Below are 26,689 nucleotides of genomic sequence, written 5' to 3'. Positions count from 1 at the left end.
CCTGGATGGAAGGAAGAATAGTTCGAATGGTTTCCATCTTGAACGATGGAACCTTGAGAAACTTGTTTAAGATCTTGAGATCTAAGATTGGTCTGAACGTTCCCTCTTTTTTGGGAACTATAAACAGATTGGAGTAGAACCCCATCCCTTGTTCTCTTAATGGAACAGGATGAATCACTCCCATTTTTAACAAGTCTTCTACACAATGTAAGAATGCCTGTCTTTTTATGTGGTCTGAAGACAACTGAGACCTGTGGAACCTCCCCCTTGGGGGAAGTCCCTTGAATTCCAGAAGATAACCTTGGGAGACTATTTCTAGCGCCCAAGGATCCAGAACATCTCTTGCCCAAGCCTGAGCGAAGAGAGAGAGTCTGCCCCCCACCAGATCCGGTCCCGGATCGGGGGCCAACATTTCATGCTGTCTTGGTAGCAGTGGCAGGTTTCTTGGCCTGCTTTCCCTTGTTCCAGCCTTGCATTGGTCTCCAAGCTGGCTTGGCTTGAGAAGTATTACCCTCTTGCTTAGAGGACGTAGCACTTTGGGCTGGTCCGTTTCTACGAAAGGGACGAAAATTAGGTTTATTTTTTGCCTTGAAAGGCCGATCCTGAGGAAGGGCGTGGCCCTTACCCCCAGTGATATCAGAGATAATCTCTTTCAAGTCAGGGCCAAACAGCGTTTTCCCCTTGAAAGGAATGTTAAGTAGCTTGTTCTTGGAAGACGCATCAGCCGACCAAGATTTCAACCAAAGCGCTCTGCGCGCCACAATAGCAAACCCAGAATTCTTAGCCGCTAACCTAGCCAATTGCAAAGTGGCGTCTAGGGTGAAAGAATTAGCCAATTTGAGAGCATTGATTCTGTCCATAATCTCCTCATAAGGAGGAGAATCACTATCGACCGCCTTTATCAGCTCATCGAACCAGAAACATGCGGCTGTAGCGACAGGGACAATGCATGAAATTGGTTGTAGAAGGTAACCCTGCTGAACAAACATCTTTTTAAGCAAACCTTCTAATTTTTTATCCATAGGATCTTTGAAAGCACAACTATCCTCTATGGGTATAGTGGTGCGTTTGTTTAAAGTGGAAACCGCTCCCTCGACCTTGGGGACTGTCTGCCATAAGTCCTTTCTGGGGTCGACCATAGGAAACAATTTTTTAAATATGGGGGGAGGGACGAAAGGAATACCGGGCCTTTCCCATTCTTTATTAACAATGTCCGCCACCCGCTTGGGTATAGGAAAAGCTTCTGGGAGCCCCGGCACCTCTAGGAACTTGTCCATTTTACATAGTTTCTCTGGGATGACCAACTTGTCACAATCATCCAGAGTGGATAATACCTCCTTAAGCAGAATGCGGAGATGTTCCAACTTAAATTTAAATGCAATCACATCAGGTTCAGCTTGTTGAGAAATGTTCCCTGAATCAGTAATTTCTCCCTCAGACAAAACCTCCCTGGCCCCATCAGACTGGGTTAGGGGCCCTTCAGAAATATTATTATCAGCGTCGTCATGCTCTTCAGTATCTAAAACAGAGCAGTCGCGCTTACGCTGATAAGTGTTCATTTTGGCTAAAATGTTTTTGACAGAATTATCCATTACAGCCGTTAATTGTTGCATAGTAAGGAGTATTGGCGCGCTAGATGTACTAGGGGCCTCCTGAGTGGGCAAGACTCGTGTAGACGAAGGAGGGAATGATGCAGTACCATGCTTACTCCCCTCACTTGAGGAATCATCTTGGGCATCATTGTCATTGTCACATAAATCACATTTATTTAAATGAATAGGAATTCTGGCTTCCCCACATTCAGAACACAGTCTATCTGGTAGTTCAGACATGTTAAACAGGCATAAACTTGATAACAAAGTACAAAAAACGTTTTAAAATAAAACCGTTACTGTCACTTTAAATTTTAAACTGAACACACTTTATTACTGCAATTGCGAAAAAACATGAAGGAATTGTTCAAAATTCACCAAATTTTCACCACAGTGTCTTAAAACCTTAAAAGTATTGCACACCAAATTTGGAAGCTTTAACCCTTAAAATAACGGAACCGGAGCCGTTTTGAACTTTAACCCCTTACAGTCCCTGGTATCTGCTTTGCTGAGACCCAACCAAGCCCCAAGGGGAATACGATACCAAATGTCGCCTTCAGAAAGTCTTTTCTAAGTATCAGAGCTCCTCTCACATGCGACTGCATGCCATGCCTCTCAAAAACAAGTGCGCAACACCGGCGCGAAAATGAGGCTCTGCCTATGCTTTGGGAAAGCCCCTAAAGAATAAGGTGTCTAAAACAGTGCCTGCCGATATTATTATATCAAAATACCCAGATAAAATGATTCCTCAAGGCTAAATATGTGTTAATAATGAATCGATTTAGCCCAGAAAAAGTCTACAGTCTTAATAAGCCCTTTTTGAAGCCCTTATTTACGATCGTAATAAACATGGCTTACCGGATCCCATAGGGAAAATGACAGCTTCCAGCATTACATCGTCTTGTTAGAATGTGTCATACCTCAAGCAGCAAGAGACTGCTCACTGTTCCCCCAACTGAAGTTAATTGCTCTCAACAGTCCTGTGTGGAACAGCCATGGATTTTAGTGACGGTTGCTAAAATCATTTTCCTCATACAAACAGAAATCTTCATCTCTTTTCTGTTTCTGAGTAAATAGTACATACCAGCACTATTTGAAAATAACAAACTCTTGATTGAATAATAAAAACTACAGTTAAACACTAAAAAACTCTAAGCCATCTCCGTGGAGATGTTGCCTGTACAACGGCAAAGAGAATGACTGGGGTAGGCGGAGCCTAGGAGGGATCATGTGACCAGCTTTGCTGGGCTCTTTGCCATTTCCTGTTGGGGAAGAGAATATCCCACAAGTAAGGATGACGCCGTGGACCGGACACACCTATGTTGGAGAAATCTGCTTCTCAATTGTCCAGTCCTGGAATGTGGATCGCAGATAGACAACAGTTGTGGGTTTTTGACACCTCCTTCATGGCCAAAGAACTCCGAGTTCCACTCTGATGATTGATGTAAGCCACTGAGGTTATATTGTCTGACTAAAATCTGAAAAAACGGGTGGAAGCTAACTGAGGCCAGGCCAGAAGGGCATTGAAGATTGCTCTTAGCTCTAGAATGTTTATGGGGAGAACAGACTCTTCCCGAGTCCATGTCCCCTGAGCCCTTAGAAGGCCCTAGACTGCTCCCCAACCTATCAGGCTGGCGTCCATTGTCACTATCACCCAGGTAGGTCTGTGAAAAAGGATCCTGAGTCAACCAACAAGGAAGAGAATCTCTTGTAATCTGATCCAGATGAATTTGTGGAGACAGATCTGCATAATCCCCGTTCCACTGTCTGAGCATGCATAACTGCAGAGGTCTGAGATGGAAACAAGCAAAAGGAATAGTGTCCATGGTGGCTACCATCAGACCGATTACCTCCATACATTGAGCCACTGATGACTGAGGAGAGGATTGAAGAGACAGACAAGAATCGAAAATCTTGGATCTTCTGACTTCTGTCAGATTTTTTTTTAATCAAAACGGAATCTATTCTGGTTCCCCTTGTAGATGGAACTAAGGAACTCTTTTCCTGATTCACCTTCCAACCATGAGAGCGCAGGAAGGATAAGAGCATCTCCATGTGGGTGTTTGCTAGATGAAAAGACCTGAACCAGAATGTCGTCCAGATAAGGTGCCAATGCGATACCCTGTAACAAGAGCACTGCCAACGAAGATCCCAGAGCCTTTGAAAAAATTCTGGGAGCTGTAGCAAGACCGAAAGGAGAGACATAAATTGGAAGTGTTGGTGGATAAAAGCAAAACTCAGACATTTGTGATGATCCCTGTGGATGGGAACATGAAGGTACGCATCCTTTAAATCTACTGTTGTCATAAAATGACCCTCTTGAATTAAAGGAAGAATGGAACAAATAGTTTCCATTTTGAAGGACAGTACTCTGAGAAATTTGTTTAGACTCTTGAGATCCAAGATTGGTCTGAATATTCCCTCTTTCTTAGGAAACACAAACAGATTAGAGTAAAATACCAGACCCTTCTCCTGAACTGGAACAGGAACTATCACCCCCATTTTGGATAGATTCCGAACACAACGAAAGAACGCCTCTCTTTTTATCTGGTCGACAGATAACCTTGAGAGAAGAAATCTGGGGGTAAAGGTCTTGAATTCTAGTTTGTATCCCTGGGACACGATGTCTATCGCCCAAGGATCCTGAACATCCCGAACCCAAACCCGAGCGAAAAAAGAAAAGTCTGCCCACCACAAGATCCGGTCCGGGGGCAGAGCCTTCATGCTGACTTTGGATCATTAGCTGGCTTCTTGGATTGCTTTGCCTCATTCCAAGATGGATGGGTCTCCAGGAAGGCTTGGACTGTTCCTGTCTTGTAGAGGGAGAGGAAGGTTTACCCTTGAAGTTTCGAAAAGAACGAAAATTACTCTGAAGTCCCTTCTGCTTATTTCTCTTTTCCTGAGGGAGGAAATGTCCCTCATGTAATATCAGAAATAATCTCAGCCAAAGCTGGGACAAACAAGGTCTTACCCTTGTAAGGAATAGCCAAAAGTTTAGAATTAGACAACACATCTGCAGACCAAGATTTCAGCCATAAGGCTCTGCGAGCCAGAATGGGAAAGCTAGAAATCTTTACTCCCAATTTGGTAACCTGAAGGGAAGCATCAGAAATAAAAGAATTGGTCAATTTAAAAGCCTTGATCCTATCCTGGATCTCTTCAAGGGGAGTGTCTGTTTGAATGGAATCAGACAACGCATCAAACCAGTATGCCGCCGCACTAGAAACGGTAGCAATACACACCACAGGTTACTATTGTAAACCCTGGTGAACATACTTTTTAGGGTCGACAACGACAGTAGTGTCAGAGTCGTCCGGAGTAGCCAAAATCTCCTTGAGTAGTAAACGGAGGTGCTCTAGCTTAAATCTGAAGGATACAACTTCAGCATCAGAAGAAGGAATTACACTGTCAGAATCTGAGATCTCACTCTCAGATGCCACTGAAGAATCCTCCTCAACAGATCTATTATGAGAGGGAATATTCTAAACAGCCACAAATGAGACAGACACCTTATACACTGATTCTTTAGACTTTCTCTTGCACTATCCCTGTAGCATGGGAAAGGCAGACAAACTGCAGAAGACATGAGGGAAGCAATGTCTTGCAAAGAGACCCCAGACGGAGCTTGAGAGGAAGCACAGGGCACTGTATTAATGGGTACTAAAATGTGGGACACCTGAGGAGAAACATTGTCAGAAGACTCCTGGACAGCATCTGTCCTAGACAATATAGGCTCAAGACTATCTTTAAAATGTAATGTTCTCTCAACACATAAGGAACAAAAAGGGATTGGTGGTTCAATATTAGCATTGAAACATAAAGGACATCTGTAATCTATAACAGAGTCTAGGTCCATCTTAACAGAATAAATTAAATAATTAAATTATAAACAATATTAATAAAGAAAAAAACGGTTACTGTTTCTTTAAATTTTAAAACGAAACTGCTTTATTTGTAATGCAATGCAAAAATGAAACCGTTATATTTTTTCAATAAATTCAAAAAACGTTACTGCTTTATTTTTCAAAGATATACATATGAAATATAAAAGACTTAAATAACACCTCAAACAACCTCTACACCTCAGCTACAGCTCTGCTGAGGTGCCTACCATGCAGTATAACGTAGTATATGTGAAAGAAAAAACGGAATCCAGATTGGAGCTGCTTCAATAATGTCAGACTAACAAATATCCGTTTTAACTAAAAAAAACGGCAAGATGCAGATATCTCTCCTCCATATACAGGAAGTGAGAGAATAAGAAGTGCAAAACAGCTCATTTTTACCGCCGCACAAGCCCCGCCCATCGTGGGCGTGTCAAATATAACGTCTCAGTCAACATTTTAATTAAAAAAAACGTTAATAAAACCACCAAAACTGAGCAAAATTTCCTCAAGTCCCCAGTGCCTGCAAAACTGCCATACATAATCCCCTTAAAACACTAGGAGTAATGTATTAAGTATCCCTGTCAGGGAAATAGTAAAGTGCCATGTTTTTTCCTTAAAGCTGCTTAAGAAAATAAAGTTAGCACTTCCCTCAATAAAATCTGCCTGGCAGCAAGGCAGTTCACTAGGTTTTAAAGGTCCTTTCCCTCACATGGACCTGTGGAAAATAATAATAAGGGCAGCAACTTTTATTTAAAACTGAGGGAGGCGCAGTGAGAATTATTTCCATCAAGTTCCCTTTGCTTAAAAGCCACCAATGCTCTACTAAAGAGACTGAAATGGACTACAGCTACACCCTGGAGGAAAAAACATAATTTATGTAAGAACTTACCTGATACATTCATTTCTTTCATATTGGCAAGAGTCCATGAGCTAGTGATGTATGGGATATACAATCCTACCAGGAGGGGCAAAGTTTACCAAACCTCAAAATGCCTATAAATACACCCCTCACCATACCCACAATTCAGTTTAACGAATAGCCAAGAAGTGGGGTGATAAAGAAAGGAGTAATAAAGCATCAACAAAGGAATTTGGAAAGAATTGTGCTTTATACAAAAAAAATCATAACCATCATAAAAAAGGGGTGGGCCTCATGGACTCTTGCCAATATGAAAGAAATGAATTTATCAGGTAAGTTCTTACATAAATTATGTTTTCTTTCATGTGATTGGCAAGAGTCCATGAGCTAGTGACGTATGGGATAGCAATACCCAAGATGTGGAACTCCATGCAAGAGTCACTAGAGAAGGAGGGATAAAAATAAAAACCGCCATTTTCCGCTGAAAAAATTAATCCACAACCCAAAATATAAATTTAATCACATAAATGAAAGGAAAAAAATTAAATCAAAAGCAGAAGAATCAAACTGAAACAGCTGCCTGAAGAACTTTTCTACCAAAAACTGCTTCCGAAGAAGCAAATACATAAAAACATTAGAATTTAGTAAATGTATGAAGACCAAGTTGCTGCTTTGCAAATCTGATCAACTGAAGCTTTATTCTTAAAAGCCCACAAAGTAGAGACTGATCTAGTAGAATGAGCTGTAATTCTTTGAGGCGGGGCTTGACCCGACTCCAAATAAGCTTGATGAATCAAAAACTTTAACCACGAAGCCAAGGAAACATCAGAAGCCTTCTGACCTTTCCTAGGACCAAAAAATCTTTCGTAGCTTCAACATAATATTTCAAAGCTCTTACCACATCCAAAGAATGTAAGGCTCTCTCCAAAGAATTCTTGGGATTAGGACACAAGGAAGAAACAACAATTTCTCTATTAATGTTGTTAGAATTCACAACCTTAGGTAAGAATTTAAATGAAGTCCGCAAAACCGCCTTATCCTGATGAAAAATCAGAAAAGGAGATTCACAACAGAGAGCGGATAATTCAGAAACTCTTCTAGCAGAAGAGATGGCCAAAAGAAACAACACTTTCCAAGAAAGTAGTTTAATGTCCAAAGAATGCATAGGCTCAAACAGAGGAGCCTGTAAAGCCTTCAAAACTAAATTAAGATTCCAAGGAGGAGAGATTGATTTAATGACAGGTTTGATACGACCAAAGCCTGCACAAAACAATGAATATCAGGATGTTTAGCAATCTTTCTGTGAAATAAAACAGAAAGAGCAGAGATTTTTCCTTTCAAGGAACTTGCAGACAAACCTTTATCCAAACCATCCTGAAGAAACTGTAAAATTCTAAGAATGCCAAGAGAATTTATGAGAAGAACACCATGAAATGTAAGTCTTCCAAACTCGATAATAAATCTTTCTAGAAATAGATTTACTAGCCTTCAACATAGTATTAATCACTGAGTCAGAGAAACCTCTATGACAAAGCACTAAGCGTTCAATGTTCATACCTTCAAATTTAATGATTTGAGATCCTGATGGAAAAATGGACCTTGAGACAGAAGGTCTGGTCTTAAAGGAAGTGGCCAAGGTTGGCAACTGGACATCCGAACAAGATCCGCATACCAAAACCTGTGAGGCCATGCTGGAGCTACCAGCAGCACAAACGATTGCTCCATGATGATCTTGGAGATCACTCTTGGAAGAAGAACTAGAGGCGGGAAAATGTAAGCAAGTTGATAACACCAAGGAAGTGTCAATGCATCCACTGCTTCCGCCTAAGGATCCCTGGACCTGGACAGGTACCTGGGAAGTTTTTTTGTTTAGATGAGACGCCATCAGATCTATTTCTGGAAGTCCCCACATCTGAACAATTTGAGAAAACACATCTGGGTGGAGAGACCATTCTCCCGGATGTAAAGTCTGACAACTGAGGTAATCCGCTTTCCAATTGTCTATACCTGGGATATGAACCGCAGAAATTAGACAGGAGCTGGATTACGCCCAAACAAGTATCCGAGATACTTCTTTCATAGCTTGAGGACTCTGAGCCCCACCCTGATGATTGACATATGCCACAGTTGTGATATTGTCTGTCTGAAAACAAATGAATGGTTCTCTCTTCAACAGAGGCAAAAATTGAAGAGCCCTGAGAATCGCACGGAGTTCCAAAATATTGATTGGCAATCTCGCCTCTTGAGATTTCCATACTCGTGCTGTCAGAGATCCCCAAACAGCTCCCCAACCTGAAAGACTTGCATCTGTTGTGATCACAGTCCAGGTTGGACGAACGAAAGAGGCCCCTACAATTATACGGTGGTGATCTAACCACCAAGTCAGAGAAAGTCGAACATTGGGATTTAAGGATATTAATTGTAAAATCCGTGTATAATCCCTGCACCATTGGTTCAGCATACAAAGCTGGAGAGGTCTCATATGAAAACGAGCAAAGGAGATTGCGTCAGATGCTGCAGTCATGAGACCTAAAACTTCCATGCACATAGCTACTGAAAGGAATGACTGAGACTGAAGGTTCCGACAAGCTGCAACCAATTTCAAATGTCTCTTGTCTGTTAGAGACAGTCATGGACACTGAATCTATCTGGAAACCTAAAAAGGTTACCCTTGTCTGAGGAATCAAAGAACTTTTTGGTAAATTGATCCTCCAACCATGTCTTCGAAGAAACAACACTAGTTGATTTGTGTGAGATTCTGCAGAACGTAAAAACTGAGCGAGTACCAAGATATCGTCCAAATAAGGAAATACTGCAATACCCCGCTCTCTGATTACAGAGAGAAGGGCACCTAGAACCTTTGAAAAGATTCTTGGAGCTGTCGCTAGGCAAAAAGAAAGAGCAACAAATTGGTAATGCTTGTCTAAAAAAGAGAATCTCAGGAACTGATTGTGATCTGGATGAATCGGAATATGAAGATATGCATCCTGTAAGTCTATTGTGGACATATAATGCCTTTGCTGAACAAAAGGCAGAATAGTCCTTATAGTCACCATTTTGAAAGTTGGTACTCTTGCATATCGATTCAAAATCTTTAGATCCAAAACTGGTCTGAATGAATTTTCTTTCTTTGGGACAATGAATAGATTTGAATAAAACCCCAGACCCTGTTCCTGAAACGGAACTGGCATGATTACCCCTGACAATTCCAGGTCTGAAACACACTTCAGAAAAGCCTGAGCCTTTACTGGGTTTACCGGAATGCGTGAGAGAAAATATCTTCTCACAGGCGGTCATACTCTGAATCCTTTTCTGTACCCCTGAGAGACAATACTCTGAATCCAATGATTTTGGACCGCATTGATCCAAACATCTTAGAAACATTTTAATCTGCCCCCTACCAGCTGAGCTGGAATGAGGGCCCCACCTTCATGCGGACTTGGGGGCTGGTTTTGATCTCTTAAAAGGCTTGGATTTATTCCAATTTGAAGAAGGCTTCCAATTGGAAGCAGATTCCTTGGGGGAAGGATTAGGTTTCTGTTCCTTATTTTGTCTAAAGGAACGAAAACGGTTAAAAGCTTTAGATTTACCCTTAGGTTTTTTATCCTGAGGCAAAAAAACTCCCTTCCCCCCAGTAACAGTTGAAATTATTGAATCCAACTGAGAACCAAATAATTTATTACCTTGGAAAGAAAGAGATAGCAATCTGGACTCAGAGGTCATATCAGCATTCCAAGATTTGAGCCACAAAGCTCTTCTAGCTAAAATAGCTAAAGACATATATTTAACATCAATTTTGATAAGATCAAAAATGGCATCACAAATGAAATTATTAGCATGTTGAATCAACTTAACAATGCTAGACAAATCATGATCTGATACTTGTTGTGCTAAAGTATCCAACCAAAAAGTTGAAGCAGCTGCAACATCAGCCAAAGAAATTGCAGGCCTAAGAAGATGACCTGAATATAAATAAGCTTTCCTAAGATAAGATTCAAGTTTCCTATCTAAAGGATCTTTAAAAGAAGTACTATCTTCCGTAGGAATAGTAGTACGTTTAGCAAGAGTAGAGATAGCCCCATCAACTTTGGGGATCTTTTCCCAAAACTCCAATCTAACTTCTGGCAAAGGATACCATTTTTTTAAACCTTGAAGAAGGAATAAAAGAAGTACCAGGCTTATTCCATTCCTTAGAAATCATATCAGAAATAGCATCAGGAACTGGAAAAACCTCTGGAATAACCACAGGAGGTTTATAAACAGAATTTAAACGTTTACTAGTTTTAATATCAAGAGGACTAGTTTCCTCCATATCCAATGTAATCAACACTTCTTTTAACAAAGAACAAATATACTCCAATTTAAATAAATAAGAGGATTTATCAGTGTCAATATCTGAGGCAGGATCTTCTGAATCAGATAGATCCTCATCAGAGAAGGATAATTCAGTATGTTGCTTGTCATTTGAAATTTCATCAACCTTATGAGAAGTTTTAAAAGACCGTTTACGTTTATTAGAAGGCGGAATGGCAGACAAAGCCTTCTGAATAGAATCAGAAATAAATTATTTTAAATTTACAGGTATATCTTGTGCATTAGATGTTGAGGGAACAGCAACAGGTAATGAACTAATACTGATGGATATATTTGATGCATGTAAAAGTTTAACATGACAACTATTACAAACCACAGCTGGAGGTATAATCACCACAAGTTTACAACAAATGTACTTAGCTTTGGTAGAACTGTTATCAGGCAGCAGGGATCCAACAGTGAATTCTGAGACAGGATCAGATTGAGACATCTTGCAAATGTAAGAGAAAAAAACAACATATAAAGCAAAATGATCAATTTCCTTATATGGCAGTTTCAGGAATGGGAAAAAATGCAAGCAGAATAGACCTCTGACATAGAAAAAAGGCAAGAGGCAAATCGGAATGGGGTTTAAAATAATGAAAATATTTGGCCCCAAGTATGGCGCCAAAAATGTCTGGAAAACACACACTCGCGTCATAGATGACGCAACATTGTGAAAGGACCCGGTGTCAACTAAGACGCCAGAAATGACGAATTTGCGTCAACGAACGTAACAGCGCCAAAAAAAATCTTGCGCCAAGAATGACGCAATAAACTTTAGCATTTTGCGCCTTCGCGAACCTAATTCTGCCCGTGAATCTGAAAAATGACAGCCAATTGAAAAAAGACTACACACATCCCAGGTAAGAAATACATTTTTAAAAAATGCATTTCCCAGATATAAAACTGACAGTCTGCAAAAGGAAATGTAACCTGAATGATGGCAAATATAAGTACAAAACATATATTTAGAACTTTATATAAATACATAAAGTGACAAACCATAGCTGAGAGTGTCTTAAAGGGCCATTATACACTCAAAAAAATATAGGCTATTTAAATTAAGCACGATAAGAAGATAAAGTTTGTAATTGACAAGTATTAGCAATTTTGCTGCTAACTCTCCTAAAAATGATTATAAAGTTTTTAATCCTCTCAGTGAATGAGAATACGAACGTAATCTCCTTTAGCTTTAGAGCAAGGCTTTTTCTACACTCCCTATCTAGTGTCCTTTACAGCCAGCCCCCATGCTTATCATGCTAAATTTAAATAGCCTATATTTTTTTGAGTGTATAATGGCCCTTTAAGTAATGAAAACATACTTACCTGAAGACACCCATCCACATATAGCAGATAGCCAAACCAGTTCTGAAACAGTTATCAGTAGAGGTAATGGAATATGAGAGTATATCGTCGATCTGAAAAGGGAGGTAGGAGATGAATCTCTACGACTGATAACAGAAAACCTATGAAATAGATCCCCGTGAGGAAAACCATTGCATTCAATAGGTGATACACCCTTCACATCCCTCTGACATTCACTGTACTCTGAGAGGAAACAGGCTTCAAAAAATGCTGAGAAGCACATATCAATGTAGAAATCTTAGCACAAACTTACTTCACCACCTCCATAGGAGGCAGAGTTTGTAAAACTGAATTGTGGGTGTGGTGAGGGGTGTATTTATAGGCATTTTGAGGTTTGGGAAAAATTGCCCCTCCATGTAGGATTGTATATCCCATAGGTCACTAGCTCATGGACTCTTGCCAATTACATGAAAGAAAACAGCACATACTAGTACTGCAAATAAAATAATAAAATCTTGATTGAAGAATCTTTCCAGATACCTAACTTTACCACTTCCTTACTCTAACGTAGGCAAAGAGAATGACTGGGGTTGGAGGGAAGATAGGTGATATTTAACAGCTTTGCTGTGGTGCTCTTTGCCGCCTCCTGCTGGGCAGGAGTGATATTCCCAATAGTAATTAGATGATCCGTGGACTCATCGTGTCATTAGAAAGAAATTACTTTTAATGTTAAATCTTTTTTGTTAAAAATGTGATGATCCAGAAATTCACCCTGGACCAGAATGTTAGAATTTTTGTGCGAGAGTAGTCTATAACTTCATTTTACCAAGTATAGACAGTAGCATGGTCAGTCTTTTGTTCATGACTAATCAGGAAGCTGTCGTGTCAATCGCCGCTTACAAACAAGTAATTACGCTACTCACCTTTGTTGTTGTACACATCAAGGTAGTTGGGAGCCGAAAAGATGGTGATGAGAGAGGGGAAACCAGTAGTCTGACTCTTGCGGTACATTCGATATCTACAATGTGAGGGGAGAAAGATAAGTATGTAAGTATCACTAGCACAGTGTCCACTACTTTCCCTTAGAATATTATTCATTGCTTCAGCGAAACACTAAGACATCTACACCTCTCCAAATAAGCATTAAAGGGACACTGTACTGTACAATTTGCTCCTCTTTAATGTGTTTATAATGATCTATTTTACCTGCTGGAGTGTATTAAATTGTTTACAAATAGCTCCTTTACCATTATTTTGTCAACTATTTAGCTGTATTTCCTGTTGAATCGGCTGTCTATACTGAAAATTTCAATACTTAAGTATTGAATATAGAAAAGCTTTGTTAAGATCTAGCAGAAGAAATTACACTCTCAGTGAGGAGTCAGACTAAATAAATGTACTAAAAGTTTCATTTTTAAATTGATCTCTCTAAGTGTTGGGCCTTGGTATACAGACAAACAGATATAAGAGAAGGAAGCATTTCTGTGTGTAAAATAATATAAAGATATCTGATCCCCTTACAAGGTCAGCTCATTTTAATAGCTTGTGGTTTAAAAAGCAAAAGCAGATATTTCATATATAAAATTAAAACATAAAGGAACAATTTCCTAAACCAGTGTTTTTCAACCAGTGTGCCGTGGCACACTAGTGTGCCGTGAGAGATCCTCAGGTGTGCCACGGCAGACTGACAACAGTGTGACATATTTTTTAAACTTTGCTTGTTTTTTTACTCCCAGTGCAGGGGTAGTTTGTAGGAGGCATGGCATAACAGCACAATACATACAGTATGTGTGTGTTTGTGTGTATGTGTATATATATATATATATATATGCTGTATTAGGCTACAATGTGTGATTTTTTTTAAATTTTGGGATGGTGGTGTGCCACAGGATTTTTTAATGTAAAAAAAGTGTGCCACGGCAAAAAAAAGGTTAAAAATCACTGTCCTAAACATTTTATACTTTGCAACTGGTATAACTGTCATTGCAAGTCACTGGAAACACATTTTACAGCACACTGTTCCTTTAAGAAAAAAAAAAAAACAATAGAAGATAATTATATAAACATGAGATTACCCAGCATCCTGTGCTTCATGGGCTCGGATCACTGACAATAGGTTGTTGCTTTGCAAAAATTCACATACAGCAGGGTAACTGAAAGAGAATAGATGTAACATTTTGTAGTGCAACCATTCTTTGTGCCATAACAATTATGGCGTTTGTGAATTCTTTCATCACTCCAAAGTTATTTAATATTTGTATTCAGCGACATGGACAAAAGGGAAGAAGAAAACACTGTAATTTGTATTGTCTTATTGCACTATTGCTTGCCTATAACTAGGTAAAGTATTAAAGTATTAAAAGGGACAGTATAGTTAAAATTAAACTTTGATAATTCAGATAGGGCATGCAATTTTAAACAACTATCCAATTTACTTTCATCATCAAATTTGCTTTGTTCTCGTGGTATTCTTAGAAATTAGCATATGAGCCAGGTTTAGCTTTCAACTAAGCCCTTGAAAGACGCCTCTTATCTCAGTGCATTTTGACAGTTTTTCACAGCTAGACAGCGCTATTTCATGTGTGCCATACAGATAACATTGTGCTCACTTCCGTAGAGTTGCTTACGAGTCAGCACTGATTGGCTAAAATGCAAGTCCTAAAAGAACTGAGATAAGGGGGCAGTTTGCAGAGGCTTAGATACAAGGTAATCACAAAGGTAAAAAAGTATATTACTATAACTGTGTTGGTTATGCAAAACTGGGGAATGGCTAATAAATGGATTAATACAAATTCTGGAGTAGACTGTCCTTTTAAAGTAACTGATCCATGGTTAATGTCAGTTAAAAAAAATTTTTTAGAAGTTGAGACATTAAAGTGATGGTAAATCCGAGCTTTTAAAAAAACGCTAGGATTTACTATAAATAATAATGTTTAATGTATCATTTATTAAAAAAAAGGGTGCTAAACTCACCATGTCTGTTCGCTCTTCTGCCAAGGAGGTGACGTTTACACCTCTAACACAGTCAGATGACACACACGGCTATTGCTTTAGAGCCCGTGGCACAGACAGGGCGAGTTTAGCACCCATTTTTTTATTAATAAATGATAAATTAAACTCAACATTATTTTTAGTGATGGTAAATCCTAGCGTTTTTCACTTTAGAGTGATGGTAAACTCTCCCCTTTATAAAAACAGATCTGGAAGGTTAGTTATATTTTAGATGGAGTTTAATTCATCAGTTGTAATGAAGATGAGCTATAATGTACTTTTTAAAACAGATATGAAATTAAAATTCCCCGCACTCCACTACCCACTTCAAAAGTACATTTTTCTGTGAGCTAAAAGGTTTGAACTGTTCTCCAATCAGCACTCTCCCCTTTGGGCGCCTTTTGTTGTAACTAGAGTGCTGATTGAGCAACAAACCTTTAGCTCACAGGAAAGTTAACTTTAAAAATGTGGGCAGCGCTCATTTTCATATCTATGTTAAAAAGTAAGTAGTAGAACATAATAGAACATTGTAGTATATGCAAACCTACTTTCCCCAAGTGGCAGATTATGAACTAATTGTATTTCTGACCTATCATAGGTATAGACTAAAAATATATAGACTTCTGCACAGATATAGAAATTAAAGGGACATTTCAGAACCAAATATTCTGCAATTACATAAATAAAAAGAGAGAAGCGCTCAACCTGGGAACAAACAATAGCATAATAGCTTGTTCTATGGCTAGTTACCACCCAAGAAGCAGCCTCTTTTTTCTCAACATGTGCCTTTCATAGAGAAGAACTTTCCTGTAGCATATCAGTCTGATCCTGACTTAACAGTACAGTCCAGCCCCGAAATACCAGGCAATCCCTCTATGAACAAGAGAAACAGAAAAACCCCAGACGTACGTTTTGGCCTATTGTGGGCCTCGTCAGTGAGGTGCAGCCATATCCCTCTAGGCACACTGAGCAATGGGTCCACGTCTGGATTCCCGCATCACACTTAGGGAGACTTCCCTAATAGTCATAATTTGCATAAATTAAACGAGAGAAGCGCTCAACCTGGGAACAAACAATAGCATAATAGCTTGTTCTATGGCTAGTTACCACCGAAGAAGCAGCCTCTTTTTAGCTAACATGTGCCTTTCACAGAGAAGAACTGTTCGTTCAGAGAGGAATTGCCTGGTATTTTGGGGCTGGACTGTACTGTTAAGTCAGGATCAGACATATATGCTACAGGAAAGTTCTTCTCTGTGAAAGTCACATGTTGAGCAAAAAGAGGCTGCTTCTTGGGTGGTAATTAGCCACAGAACAAGCTATTATGCTATTGTTCGTTCCCAGGTTGAGCACTTCTCTCTTTTTATTTATGGAAATTATGACCCTGAGGGAAGTCTCCCTAAGTGTGATGCGGGAATCCAGACGTGGACCCGTTGCTCGGTGTGCCCACAATAGGCCGAAATGTACATCTGGGTTTTTGCCGTTTCTCTTGTTCAGAGAAGAAATTCCCTTGTATTTCGGGGCTGGACTGTACTGTTAAGTCAGGATCAGACTGATAAGCTACAGGAAAGTTCTTCTCTGTGAAAAGCACATATTGAGCAAAAAGAGGCTGCTTCTAGGGTGGTAACTAGCCATAGAACAAGCTATTATGCTATTGTTCGTTCCCAGGTTGAGCGCTTCTCTGTTTTTATTTATTCTGCAATTACGTTTCATTATTTTATTTGCTTTTCCTGTAATTTAAATCTAAAAACTTTAACTACCTGGAGTGCATTCTGTAGACTGCAAAACCCTGACACTCCTAGATGCTGCACATTAATTGGCTGATATTGCAGAAGCTTATTTATATAGCCCCCTAATTGGCCACATGAAATTAAGATAAACAATAGTCAAGAGGCTTTCCAAGGGACTGGAAAAAGTAAATTTATGCTTACCTGATATATTAATTTCTTCTATGGTACGACGAGTCCACGGATTCATCCTTTACTTGTGGGATATTATCCTCCTGTTAACAGCAAGTGGCAAAGAGCACCACAGCAGAGCTGTCTATATAGCTCCTCCCTTAGCTCCACCCCCCAGTCATTCAACCGAAGGTACAGGAAGAAAAAGGAGAAACTAAAAGGTGCAGAGGTGACTGAAGTTTAAAATCAAAAAATATAATCAGTCTTAAAATGACAGGGCGGGCCGTGGACTCGTCGTACCATAGAAGAAATTAATTTATCAGGTAAGCATAAATTTACTTTTCTTCTATAAGGTACGACGAGTCCACGGATTCATCCTTTACTTGTGGGATACAATACCAAAGCTACAGGACACGGATAAACGGGAGGGACAAGACAGATGGCTAAACAGAAGGCACCACTGCTTGAAGAACTTCTCTCCCAAAAATAGCCTCCGAAGAAGCAAAAGTATCAAATTTGTAAAATTTGGAAAAGGTATGAAGAAATTAAAAACTAATATTTTATCACCTCTTTCACTTTACCCTTCCTAGTACTTAGAGTAGGCAAAGAGAATGACTGGGGGGTGGAGCTAAGGGAGGAGCTATATAGACAGCTCTGCTGTGGTGCTCTTTGCCACTTCCTGTTAGCAGGAGGATAATATCCCCCAAGTAAAGGATGAATCCGTGGACTCGTCGTACCTTATAGAAGAAACAATATATATTATCTAATTAAATGAGAGTTTCAAAAGGACAGTAAAATCAAAATTAAACTTAATAGAAGTAAATTTGAAAATTGTTTAAAATTATCATGTTCTAGTTAATCCATTTATTACTTTTTCTCAGTATCCTTTTGTTAACTAATAATCCTAGGTAAGCTCAGGAGCGTGCATGTGTCTTTAGCCATCTGGCAGCAGTGTTTGCGACAATGTTTACAGGAATGGTATACATTGTTGCAAATACTACTGCTGTAGACTTAGATTTGTTTGTCAAATACATAGCTTAATAAGTTAAAGGTTTGGGTCCAAACCTGCGCGAGGAATCTTCAGTGTCACCACGTATGAATATATGTGCCCTTTTCTCCACAACCGTGAAATCAAGCATCATCACTATCAGTTAATTACTAGCGTATAGTCTAGATGGATGCAAATACCATCATTAAGCAACTTTTATAAAGTTTTCTATCAAGTTTGCACAGACAGAAGAACAATCCCTTTTTTAAGGTAGCTGCCCACTTACCAGGCGTCCAGTTAGGGGTCCAGTTAGTATTAGCTTCCATTGTAGAAACTTCTATTTATTACATTCAGGCGGCATATTAAAGATAGGATATAGTTGAGCAATGGCACCACGTGATCTGCTCTTAGAGAGTCACAATGACTCAAATATAGTCGGAAGGGTGGGAACGTTCCATTTCTGGAACTCTGGACCTTCATTGTAAATAGTGGAACCACTTATGTCTATGAGAAGGGTCTAGATCCGTGTACTGAGTAAACAATATAACCAAATTGTTGACCGAAGTATCAGCAATTCAGTAAAGGCCTCTGTTGGCCACTTATTTAAATTCACTGTTGGGAAGGAGGCTGCCAAATATTATAAAGGAGTCGCTCTGCAACGATTTGAAATCAGAGAGAAGTTCTCAGTTTATCCCATAAATGTAGAGTGTGTGCTAATGCAAAAAATGGTTTACATTGATTGGGTCCCGTATGTTTCTCAGACCAAAGAAATTTATAAATTAGATCTAGCTGGACAAAATCTGATTCCATTTGAACCCACCTTATTCTATCTTTAGCGTTATGCTACAAGGATCTTTGAGCCATCCTAGCTGTATAATAATAATAAACATTACATTTTTACTTTACTGTACCTGTAAATGCTTTGAAAACATTTATTTTGTCCACAGATATTTTACAATATGGGAAATAACTAAGGAAACAAATACAAATTGACTTGAATGCCCCTTTAACTCCAAGATTAAAATGGTGCTTAAACCTGCCATTAAGAAAACCCATCAATCAGATTTGTGGAAGATCATAGCATTGAATCATTCTAGGCATCTGATTGGTGTGTAGAGAAAAAAACAGCCTAATAGTACATTTAGTGCAAACTAGGCAAAAACATTGCTCTAGAATTTCACCTTGAGAACATCTATGAAATATTTTATTCAGGACTTGAGAACCACTCTGTACATCTAGGGTACATATTTAGATTTATGGAATGATTACCTGTAAAAATAGGAACACCCTCGTACAGTGTTGTGGGTAAAGTGCTCCATTGTTTTTTCATTACCGTAATCTTCAGCTGGGTCAGACCACAGAAGGTCACACATTGGTCCAAATGCTGGAGGTTCTTTAAATCTGTCTAACTGAGGAGGCAGAAGAGAAACAGTTAAACTTGCATTTGTCACAAAGGAGGACAAATGCCCACACCATACAGAAGAACAGACAATTTGTAAAGTTATACGTGTAACTCCAAATCTTAATAACCAGAATAATCGATTTTCAATGCTTGAGCACATCCTATTAAATATCTGACAATTCCTTAGTACTAGAAAACCTTAATTTGTTTGTAGTCCTTTGGGATTGGAGTAGCAAACCATCATCCTAAATATTAGACTGTCTGACTCAACAAATGTTCAGAAACAACATAGGTGGGTCATCAATAGCCTATGCCATATCACCATTGATGATCAAATCACAAGCTCTGTGAACTTTATGCAAGTATTACCGTTGTTTAATTTATACTTTGCTCACATACCATTACATAGACATTACATCTATAAAATAGAACCCTCCTGTCATTTTTCAAGAATCCATTATAAAGGTCTATCTTATAAAACTCACCCTAGATATAGAAAGCGTCAATCCAATAACCAACATTGCTTTCATGACAAAAATCCTACAAAAGATTGTGACTATCCATTGTTAATAACATCTAATCAAGTCCCAGCACCCAGTGTAACACAGAAACACTGACAAACCTTTGATACACCTGTTTCTTATTGGTGTCTGCTTAGTTTGTTTTGCATGTTAACTAGATTAACTGATCTGCTTGCTATACATAAATATATTACTCAAACAAACTAGATGGGAGTGGTAAAACAAAATCAACTTCACTTCAGAAGATGGCCGCACCCAGCTGCAGCCTCCTCTCAGCTGCACAAGACTTGGTTGCACAGCCTCTCTATAAACCAAGTCTTATACATAAATCTAGTTGGTTTCAGTCACTGTATTAGTACCCTACAGTCAGTATTAACAGATGAAGGATGAACCAGGCTCTAAATGGGAGAGTTTTGGTTTTTTTTTAAAGTAAGTTTTGCTGATTAGTTAAACACTGAAATAGTCATGGAAAATTACAATATAATAACTGCATTCTAAAATGTAAACTCAAAAGGACATTAAAGTCAAAATTAAACTTTCATGAACTATATCAGTGATGGCCAACTTCCTAGCACACAAAGCCACAGATTAATATTTTATAAGCCTTAAAGGGACACTAAACTCAAATTTTTTCTTTCATGATTCATATAAAGCATTATTTTTTTAAGCAGCTTTCTAATTTACTTATATTATCAATTTTTCTTCGTTCTCTTGCTTTCTTTCTTTAAACAGCAGGAATGTAAAGCTTAGGAGCCAGTCCATTTTTGGTTGAGAACCCCGGTTATGCTTGCTTATTGGTTTGCTGAATGTAGCCACCAATAAGCAAGCACTATCCAGGGTGCTGAACCTAAAATGGGCTGGCTCCTAAGTTTCAAATTCCTGCTTTTTAAATAAAGATAGCAAAAGAACGAAGAAAAAAAAATCATAATAGGAGTAAATTAGAAAGTTGCTTAACATTGCATGCTCTATCTGAATCATTAAAGAAAAAAATTGGGTTTAGTGTCCCTTTAAAGAGACAGTTAACTTGATTTTTTTATTGTTTAAAAAATACTAAATACAGTATAATCAACAAAGGCATGATAAGAAGCAAATGCAATAGCACTTAGTCTGAACTCCAAATAGTAGTTGATTGTCAAATGTATGTCTATATCCACAACTCTTGTATTATGTGACAGCCATCAGCCAATCACAAATGCATATTCTGTGAATTCTTGCACATGCTCAGTAGGAGCTGGTGACTCAAAAAACATAATTTATGTAAGAACTTACCTGATAAATTCATTTCTTTCATATTAGCAAGAGTCCATGAGCTAGTGACGTATGGGATATACATTCCTACCAGGAGGGGCAAAGTTTCCCAAACCTTAAAATGCCTATAAATACACCCCTCACCACACCCACAATTCAGTTTAACGAATAGCCAAGAAGTGGGGTGATAAGAAAAAAGTGCGAAAGCATATAAAATAAGGAATTGGAATAATTGTGCTTTATACAAAAAAATCATAACCACCACAAAAAAGGGTGGGCCTCATGGACTCTTGCTAATATGAAAGAAATGAATTTATCAGGTAAGTTCTTACATAAATTATGTTTTCTTTCATATAATTAGCAAGAGTCCATGAGCTAGTGACGTATGGGATAATGACTACCCAAGATGTGGATCTTTCCACACAAGAGTCACTAGAGAGGGAGGGATAAAATAAAGACAGCCAATTCCTGCTGAAAATAATCCACACCCAAAATAAAGTTTAATGAAAAACATAAGTAGAAGATTCAAACTGAAACCACTGCCAGAAGTACTTTTCTACCAAAAACTGCTTCAGAAGAAGAAAACACATCAAAATGGTAGAATTTAGAAAAAATATGCAAAGAGGACCAAGTTGCTGCTTTGCAAATCTGATCAATCGAAGCTTCATTCCTAAACGCCCAGGAAGTAGAAACTGACCTAGTAGAATGAACTGTAATCCTTAGAGGCGGAGTTTTACCCGACTCGACATAAGCATGATGAAATAAAGATTTCAACCAAGATGCCAAAGAAATGGCAGAAGCTTTCTGGCCTTTTCTAGAACCGGAAAAGATGACAAATAATACAAAGCTCTAACAGCATCCAAAGAATGCAATGATTTCTCCTAGAATTCATAGGATTAGGACATAATGAAGGAACCACAATTTCTCTACTAAGGTTGTTAGAATTCACAACCTTAGGTAAAAAATTCAAAAGAAGTTCGCAGCACCGCCTCATCCTGATGAAAAATCAGAAAAGGAGACTCACAAGAAAGAGCAGATAATTCAGAGACTCTTCTGGCAGAAGAGATGGCCAAAAGAAACAAAACTTTCCAAGAAAGTAATATAACGACCAAAGAATGCATGGGTTCAAAAGGAGGAGCTTGAAAAGCCCCCAGAACCAAATTCAAACTCCAAGGAGGAGAAATTGACTTAACAGATTTTATACGAACCAAAGCTTGTACAAAACAATGAAATATCAGGAAGATTAGCAATCCTTCTGTGAAAAAAAGAACAGAAAGAGCAGAGATTTGTCCTTTCAAGGAACTTGCGGACAAACCTTTATCTAAACCATCCTGAAGAAACTGAAAAATTCTCGGTATTCAAAAAGAATGCCAAGAAAAAATGATGAGAAAGACACTAAGAAATATAAGTCTTCCAGACTCTATAATATATCTCACTAGATACAGATTTACGAGCCTGTCACATAGTATTAAACACAGAGTCAGAGAAACCTTCTTTGACCAAGAATCAAGCGTTCAAACTCTATACCTTAAAATTTAAGGATTTGAGATCCTGATGGAAAAAAGGACCTTGCGACAGAAAGTCTGGTCTTAACGGAAGAGTCCACAGCTGGCAAGAGACCATCCGGACAAGATCCGCATACCAAAACCTGTGAGGCCATGCTGGAGCTACCAGCAGGACAAACGAGCATTCCTTAGAATCTTGGAGAATACTCTTGGAAGAAGAACTAGAGGCGGAAAGATATAGGCAGGATGATACTTCCAAGGAAGTGATAATGCATCCACTGCCCCCGCCCGAGGATCCCAGGATCTGGACAGATACCAGGGAAGTTTCTTGTTTAGATGAGAAGCCATCAGATCTATTTCTGGGAGTTCCCACATTTGAACAATCTGAAGAAATACCTCTGGGTGAAGAGACCATTCGCCCGGATGCAACGTTTGGCGACTGAGATAATCCGCTTCCCAATTGTCTATACCTGGGATATGAACCGCAGAGATTAGACAGGAGCTGGATTCCGCCCAAACCAAAATTCGAGATACTTCTTTCATAGCCAGAGGACTGTGAGTCCCTCCTTGATGATTGATGTATGCCACAGCTGTGACATTGTCTATCTGAAAACAAATGAACAACTCTCTCTTCAGAAGAGGCCAAGACTGAAGAGCTCTGAAAATTGCACGGAGTTCAAAAATATTGATCGGTAATCTCACCTCCTGAGATTCCCAAACCCCTTGTGCCGTCAGAGACCCCCACACAGCTCCCCAACCTGTAAGACTTGCATCTGTTGAGATTATAGTCCAGGTCGGAAGAACAAAGAAGCCCCCTGAACTAAACGATGGTGAACTGTCCACCATGTCAGAGAGTGTCGTATAATCGGTTTAAAGATATTAATTGAGATATCTTTGTGTAATCCCTGCACCACTGGTTCAGCATACAGAGCTGAAGAGGTCGCATGTGAAAATGAGCAAAGGAGATCGCATCCGATGCGGCAGTCCTAAGACCTAAAAGGGAATGATTGTGACTGAAGGTTTTGACAAGCTGATATCAATGTTAAACTTCTCTTATCTGACAAGGACAGAGTCATAGACACTGAATCTATCTGGAAACCTAAAAAGGTTACCCTTGTCTGAGGAAACAATGAACTGATTGGTAAATTGATCCTCCAACCATGATCTTGAAGAAACAACACAAGTCGATTCGTATGAGATTCTGCGAAAATGTGAAGACTGAGCAAGTACCAAGATATCGTCCAAAAAAGGAAATACCAAAACCCTGTTCTCTGATTACAGACAGAAGGGCACCGAGAACCTTTGAAAAAAATTCTTGGAGCTGACGCTAGGCCAAACGGTAGAGCCACAAAACTGGTAATGCTTGTCTAAAAAGAGAATCTCAGAAACTAAAAGTGATCTGGATGAATCGGAATATGCAGATATGCATCCTGTAAATCTATTGTAGACATATAATGCCCTTGCTAAACAAAAGGCAGGATAGTCCTACAGTTACCATCTTGAATGTTGGTATCCTTACATAACGATTCAATATAGATAGATCCGGAACTGGTCTGAAGGAATTGACCTTCTTTGGTACAATGAAGAGATAGAATAAAACCCCAGCCCCTGTTCCAGAACTGGAACTGGCATAATTACTCCAGCCAACTCTAGATCTGAAACACATTTCAGAAATGCTGAGCCTTTGCTGTGTTTACTGGGACACGGGAAAGAAAAAATCTCTTTGCAGGAGGCCTTAACTTGAAGCCAATTCTGTACCTTAAAAGAAAACGTAAACTGCCCCATACCAGCTGAGCTGGAATGAGGGCCGCACCTTCATGGGTATTTAGGAGCTGGCTACAGGTTTCTATAAGGCTTGGATATATTCCAAACTGGAAATGGTTTCCAAACTGATACCGCTCCTGAGGATGAAGGATCAGGCTTTTGTTCCTTGTTGTGAGGAAAGGAACGAAAATGATTGTTAGACCTAAATTTACCTTAATTTTTTTTTTATCCTTTGGTAAAAAAGTTCCCTTCCCTCCAGTAACAGTTGAGATAATAGAATCCAACTGAAAATTGAATAATTTATTACCCTGGAAAGAAAGGGAAAGCAAAGTTGACTTAGAAGACATATCAGCATTCCAAGTTTTAAGCCATAAAGCTTTTCTAGCTAAAATAGCTAGAGACATATACCTGACATCAACTCTAATGATATCAAAAGATGGTATCACAAATAAAATTATTAGCATGTTATAGAATAATAATAATGCTATAAAATTATGATCTGTTACTTGTTGCGCTAAAGCTTCTAACCAAAAAGTTGAAGCTGCAGCAACATCCGCTAAAAATATAGCAGGTCTAAGAAGATTACCTGAACATAAGTAAGCTTTTCTTAGAAAGGATTCGATCTTCCTATCTAAAGGATCCTTAAATTAAGTACTATCTGCCATAGGAATAGTAGTACGTTTAGCAGGAGTAGAGACAGCCCCATTAACCTTAGAGATTTTGTCCCAAAACTCTAATCTGTCAGATGGCACAGGATATAATTGCTTAAACATTTAGGAGGAGTAAATGAATTACCCAAATTATTCCATTCCCTGGAAATTACTTCAGAAATAGCATCAGGGAGAGAAAACACTTCTGGAATAACTACAGGAGATTTAAAAACCTTATTTAAACGTTTAGATTTAGTATCAAGAGGACCAGAATCCTCTATTTCTAATGCAATTAATACTTCTTTAAGTAAAGAACGAATAAATTCCATCTTGAACAAATACAAAGATTTATCAGCATCAACCTCTGAGACAGAAACCTCTGAACCAGAAGAACCATTATCAGTATCAGAATGATGATGTTCATTTAAAAATTCATCTGAAAAAAAGAGAAGTTTTAAAAGACTTTTATGTATACTAGAAGGAGAAATAACAGACATAGCCTTCTTAATGGATTTAAAAAATAAAATCTCTTATGTTATCAGGAACACTCTGAAAATTAGATGTTGACGGAACAGCAACAGGTAATGTAACAGTACTAAAGGAAATTTTATCTGCATTAATAAGTTTGACATGACATGCAATACAAACAACAGCTGGATAAACAGAAACCAAAAGTTTATAGCAGATACACTTAGCTTGGTAGCTCCAGCACTGGGCAGTGATTTTCCTGAAGTATCTTCTGACTCAGTTGCAACGTGGAACATCTTGCAATATGTAAAAGAAAAAACAACATATAAAGCAAAATTGATCAAATTCCTTAAATGACAGTTTCAGGAATGGGAAAAAAATGCCAGTGAACAAGCTTCTAGCAACCAGAAGCAATAAATAATGAGACTTAAATAATGTGGAGACAAAAATGACGCCCATATTTTTTAGCGCCAAAAAAGACGCCCACATTATTTGGCGCCTAAATGCTTTTGGCGCCAAAAATGACGCCACATCCGGAACGCCGACATTTTTGACGCAAAAAAAACTCAAAAAATGACGCAACTTCCGGCGACACGTATGGCGCCGGAAACAGAAAAAAAAATTTACGCCAAAAAAGTCCGCGCCAAGAATGACGCAATAAAATGAAGCATTTTCTGCCCCCGCGAGCCTAACAGCCCACAGGGAAAAAGTCAAATTTTTTAAGGTAAGAAAAAATGATTGAAACAAATGCATTTATCCCAAGTATGAAACTGACTGTCTGAAAATAAGGAATGTTGAACATCCTGAGTCAAGGCAAATAAATGTTTGAATACATATATTTAGAACTTTATAAAAAAGTGCCTAACCATAGCTTAGAGTGTCACAGAAAATAAGACTTACTTACCCCAGGACACTCATCTACATGTTGTAGAAAGCCAAACCAGTACTGAAACGAAAATCAGCAGAGGTAATGGTATATATATATATATATATATATATAAGAGTATATCGTCGATCTGAAAAGGGAGGTAAGAGATGAATCTCTACGACCGATAACAGAGAACCTATGAAATAGACCCCGTAGAAGGAGATCATTGCATTCAAATAGGCAATACTCTCCTCACATCCCTCTGACATTCACTGCACGCTGAGAGGAAAACCGGGCTCCAACCTGCTGCGGAGCGCATATCAACGTAGAATCTAGCACAAACTTACTTCACCACCTCCATAGGAGGCAAAGTTTGTAAAACTGAATTGT

General features: G+C 38.8%; 1 protein-coding gene across 1 annotated transcript in view; it reads right to left on the bottom strand.

Moving 5' to 3' along the window:
- PPP3CC (protein phosphatase 3 catalytic subunit gamma) overlaps window positions 1-26,689 on the bottom strand; it is a 325,311-nt gene that overhangs the window by 78,818 nt on the left and 219,804 nt on the right. Inside the window, exons 6-8 of the mRNA XM_053717968.1 lie at window positions 19,143-19,282; window positions 14,075-14,152; window positions 12,923-13,017 (exon numbers count right to left, since the gene is read on the bottom strand). Coding sequence (XP_053573943.1) covers window positions 12,923-13,017; window positions 14,075-14,152; window positions 19,143-19,282 — 313 coding nt within the window. The remainder of the gene's footprint in view (window positions 1-12,922; window positions 13,018-14,074; window positions 14,153-19,142; window positions 19,283-26,689) is intronic.

The sequence above is a fragment of the Bombina bombina genome, chromosome 6 (assembly GCF_027579735.1).
Source record: "Bombina bombina isolate aBomBom1 chromosome 6, aBomBom1.pri, whole genome shotgun sequence".
Lineage (NCBI taxonomy): Eukaryota > Metazoa > Chordata > Amphibia > Anura > Bombinatoridae > Bombina > Bombina bombina.
Note: the sequence above shows the minus strand (reverse complement) of the source record. Positions and strands in the feature narration are given on the sequence as shown.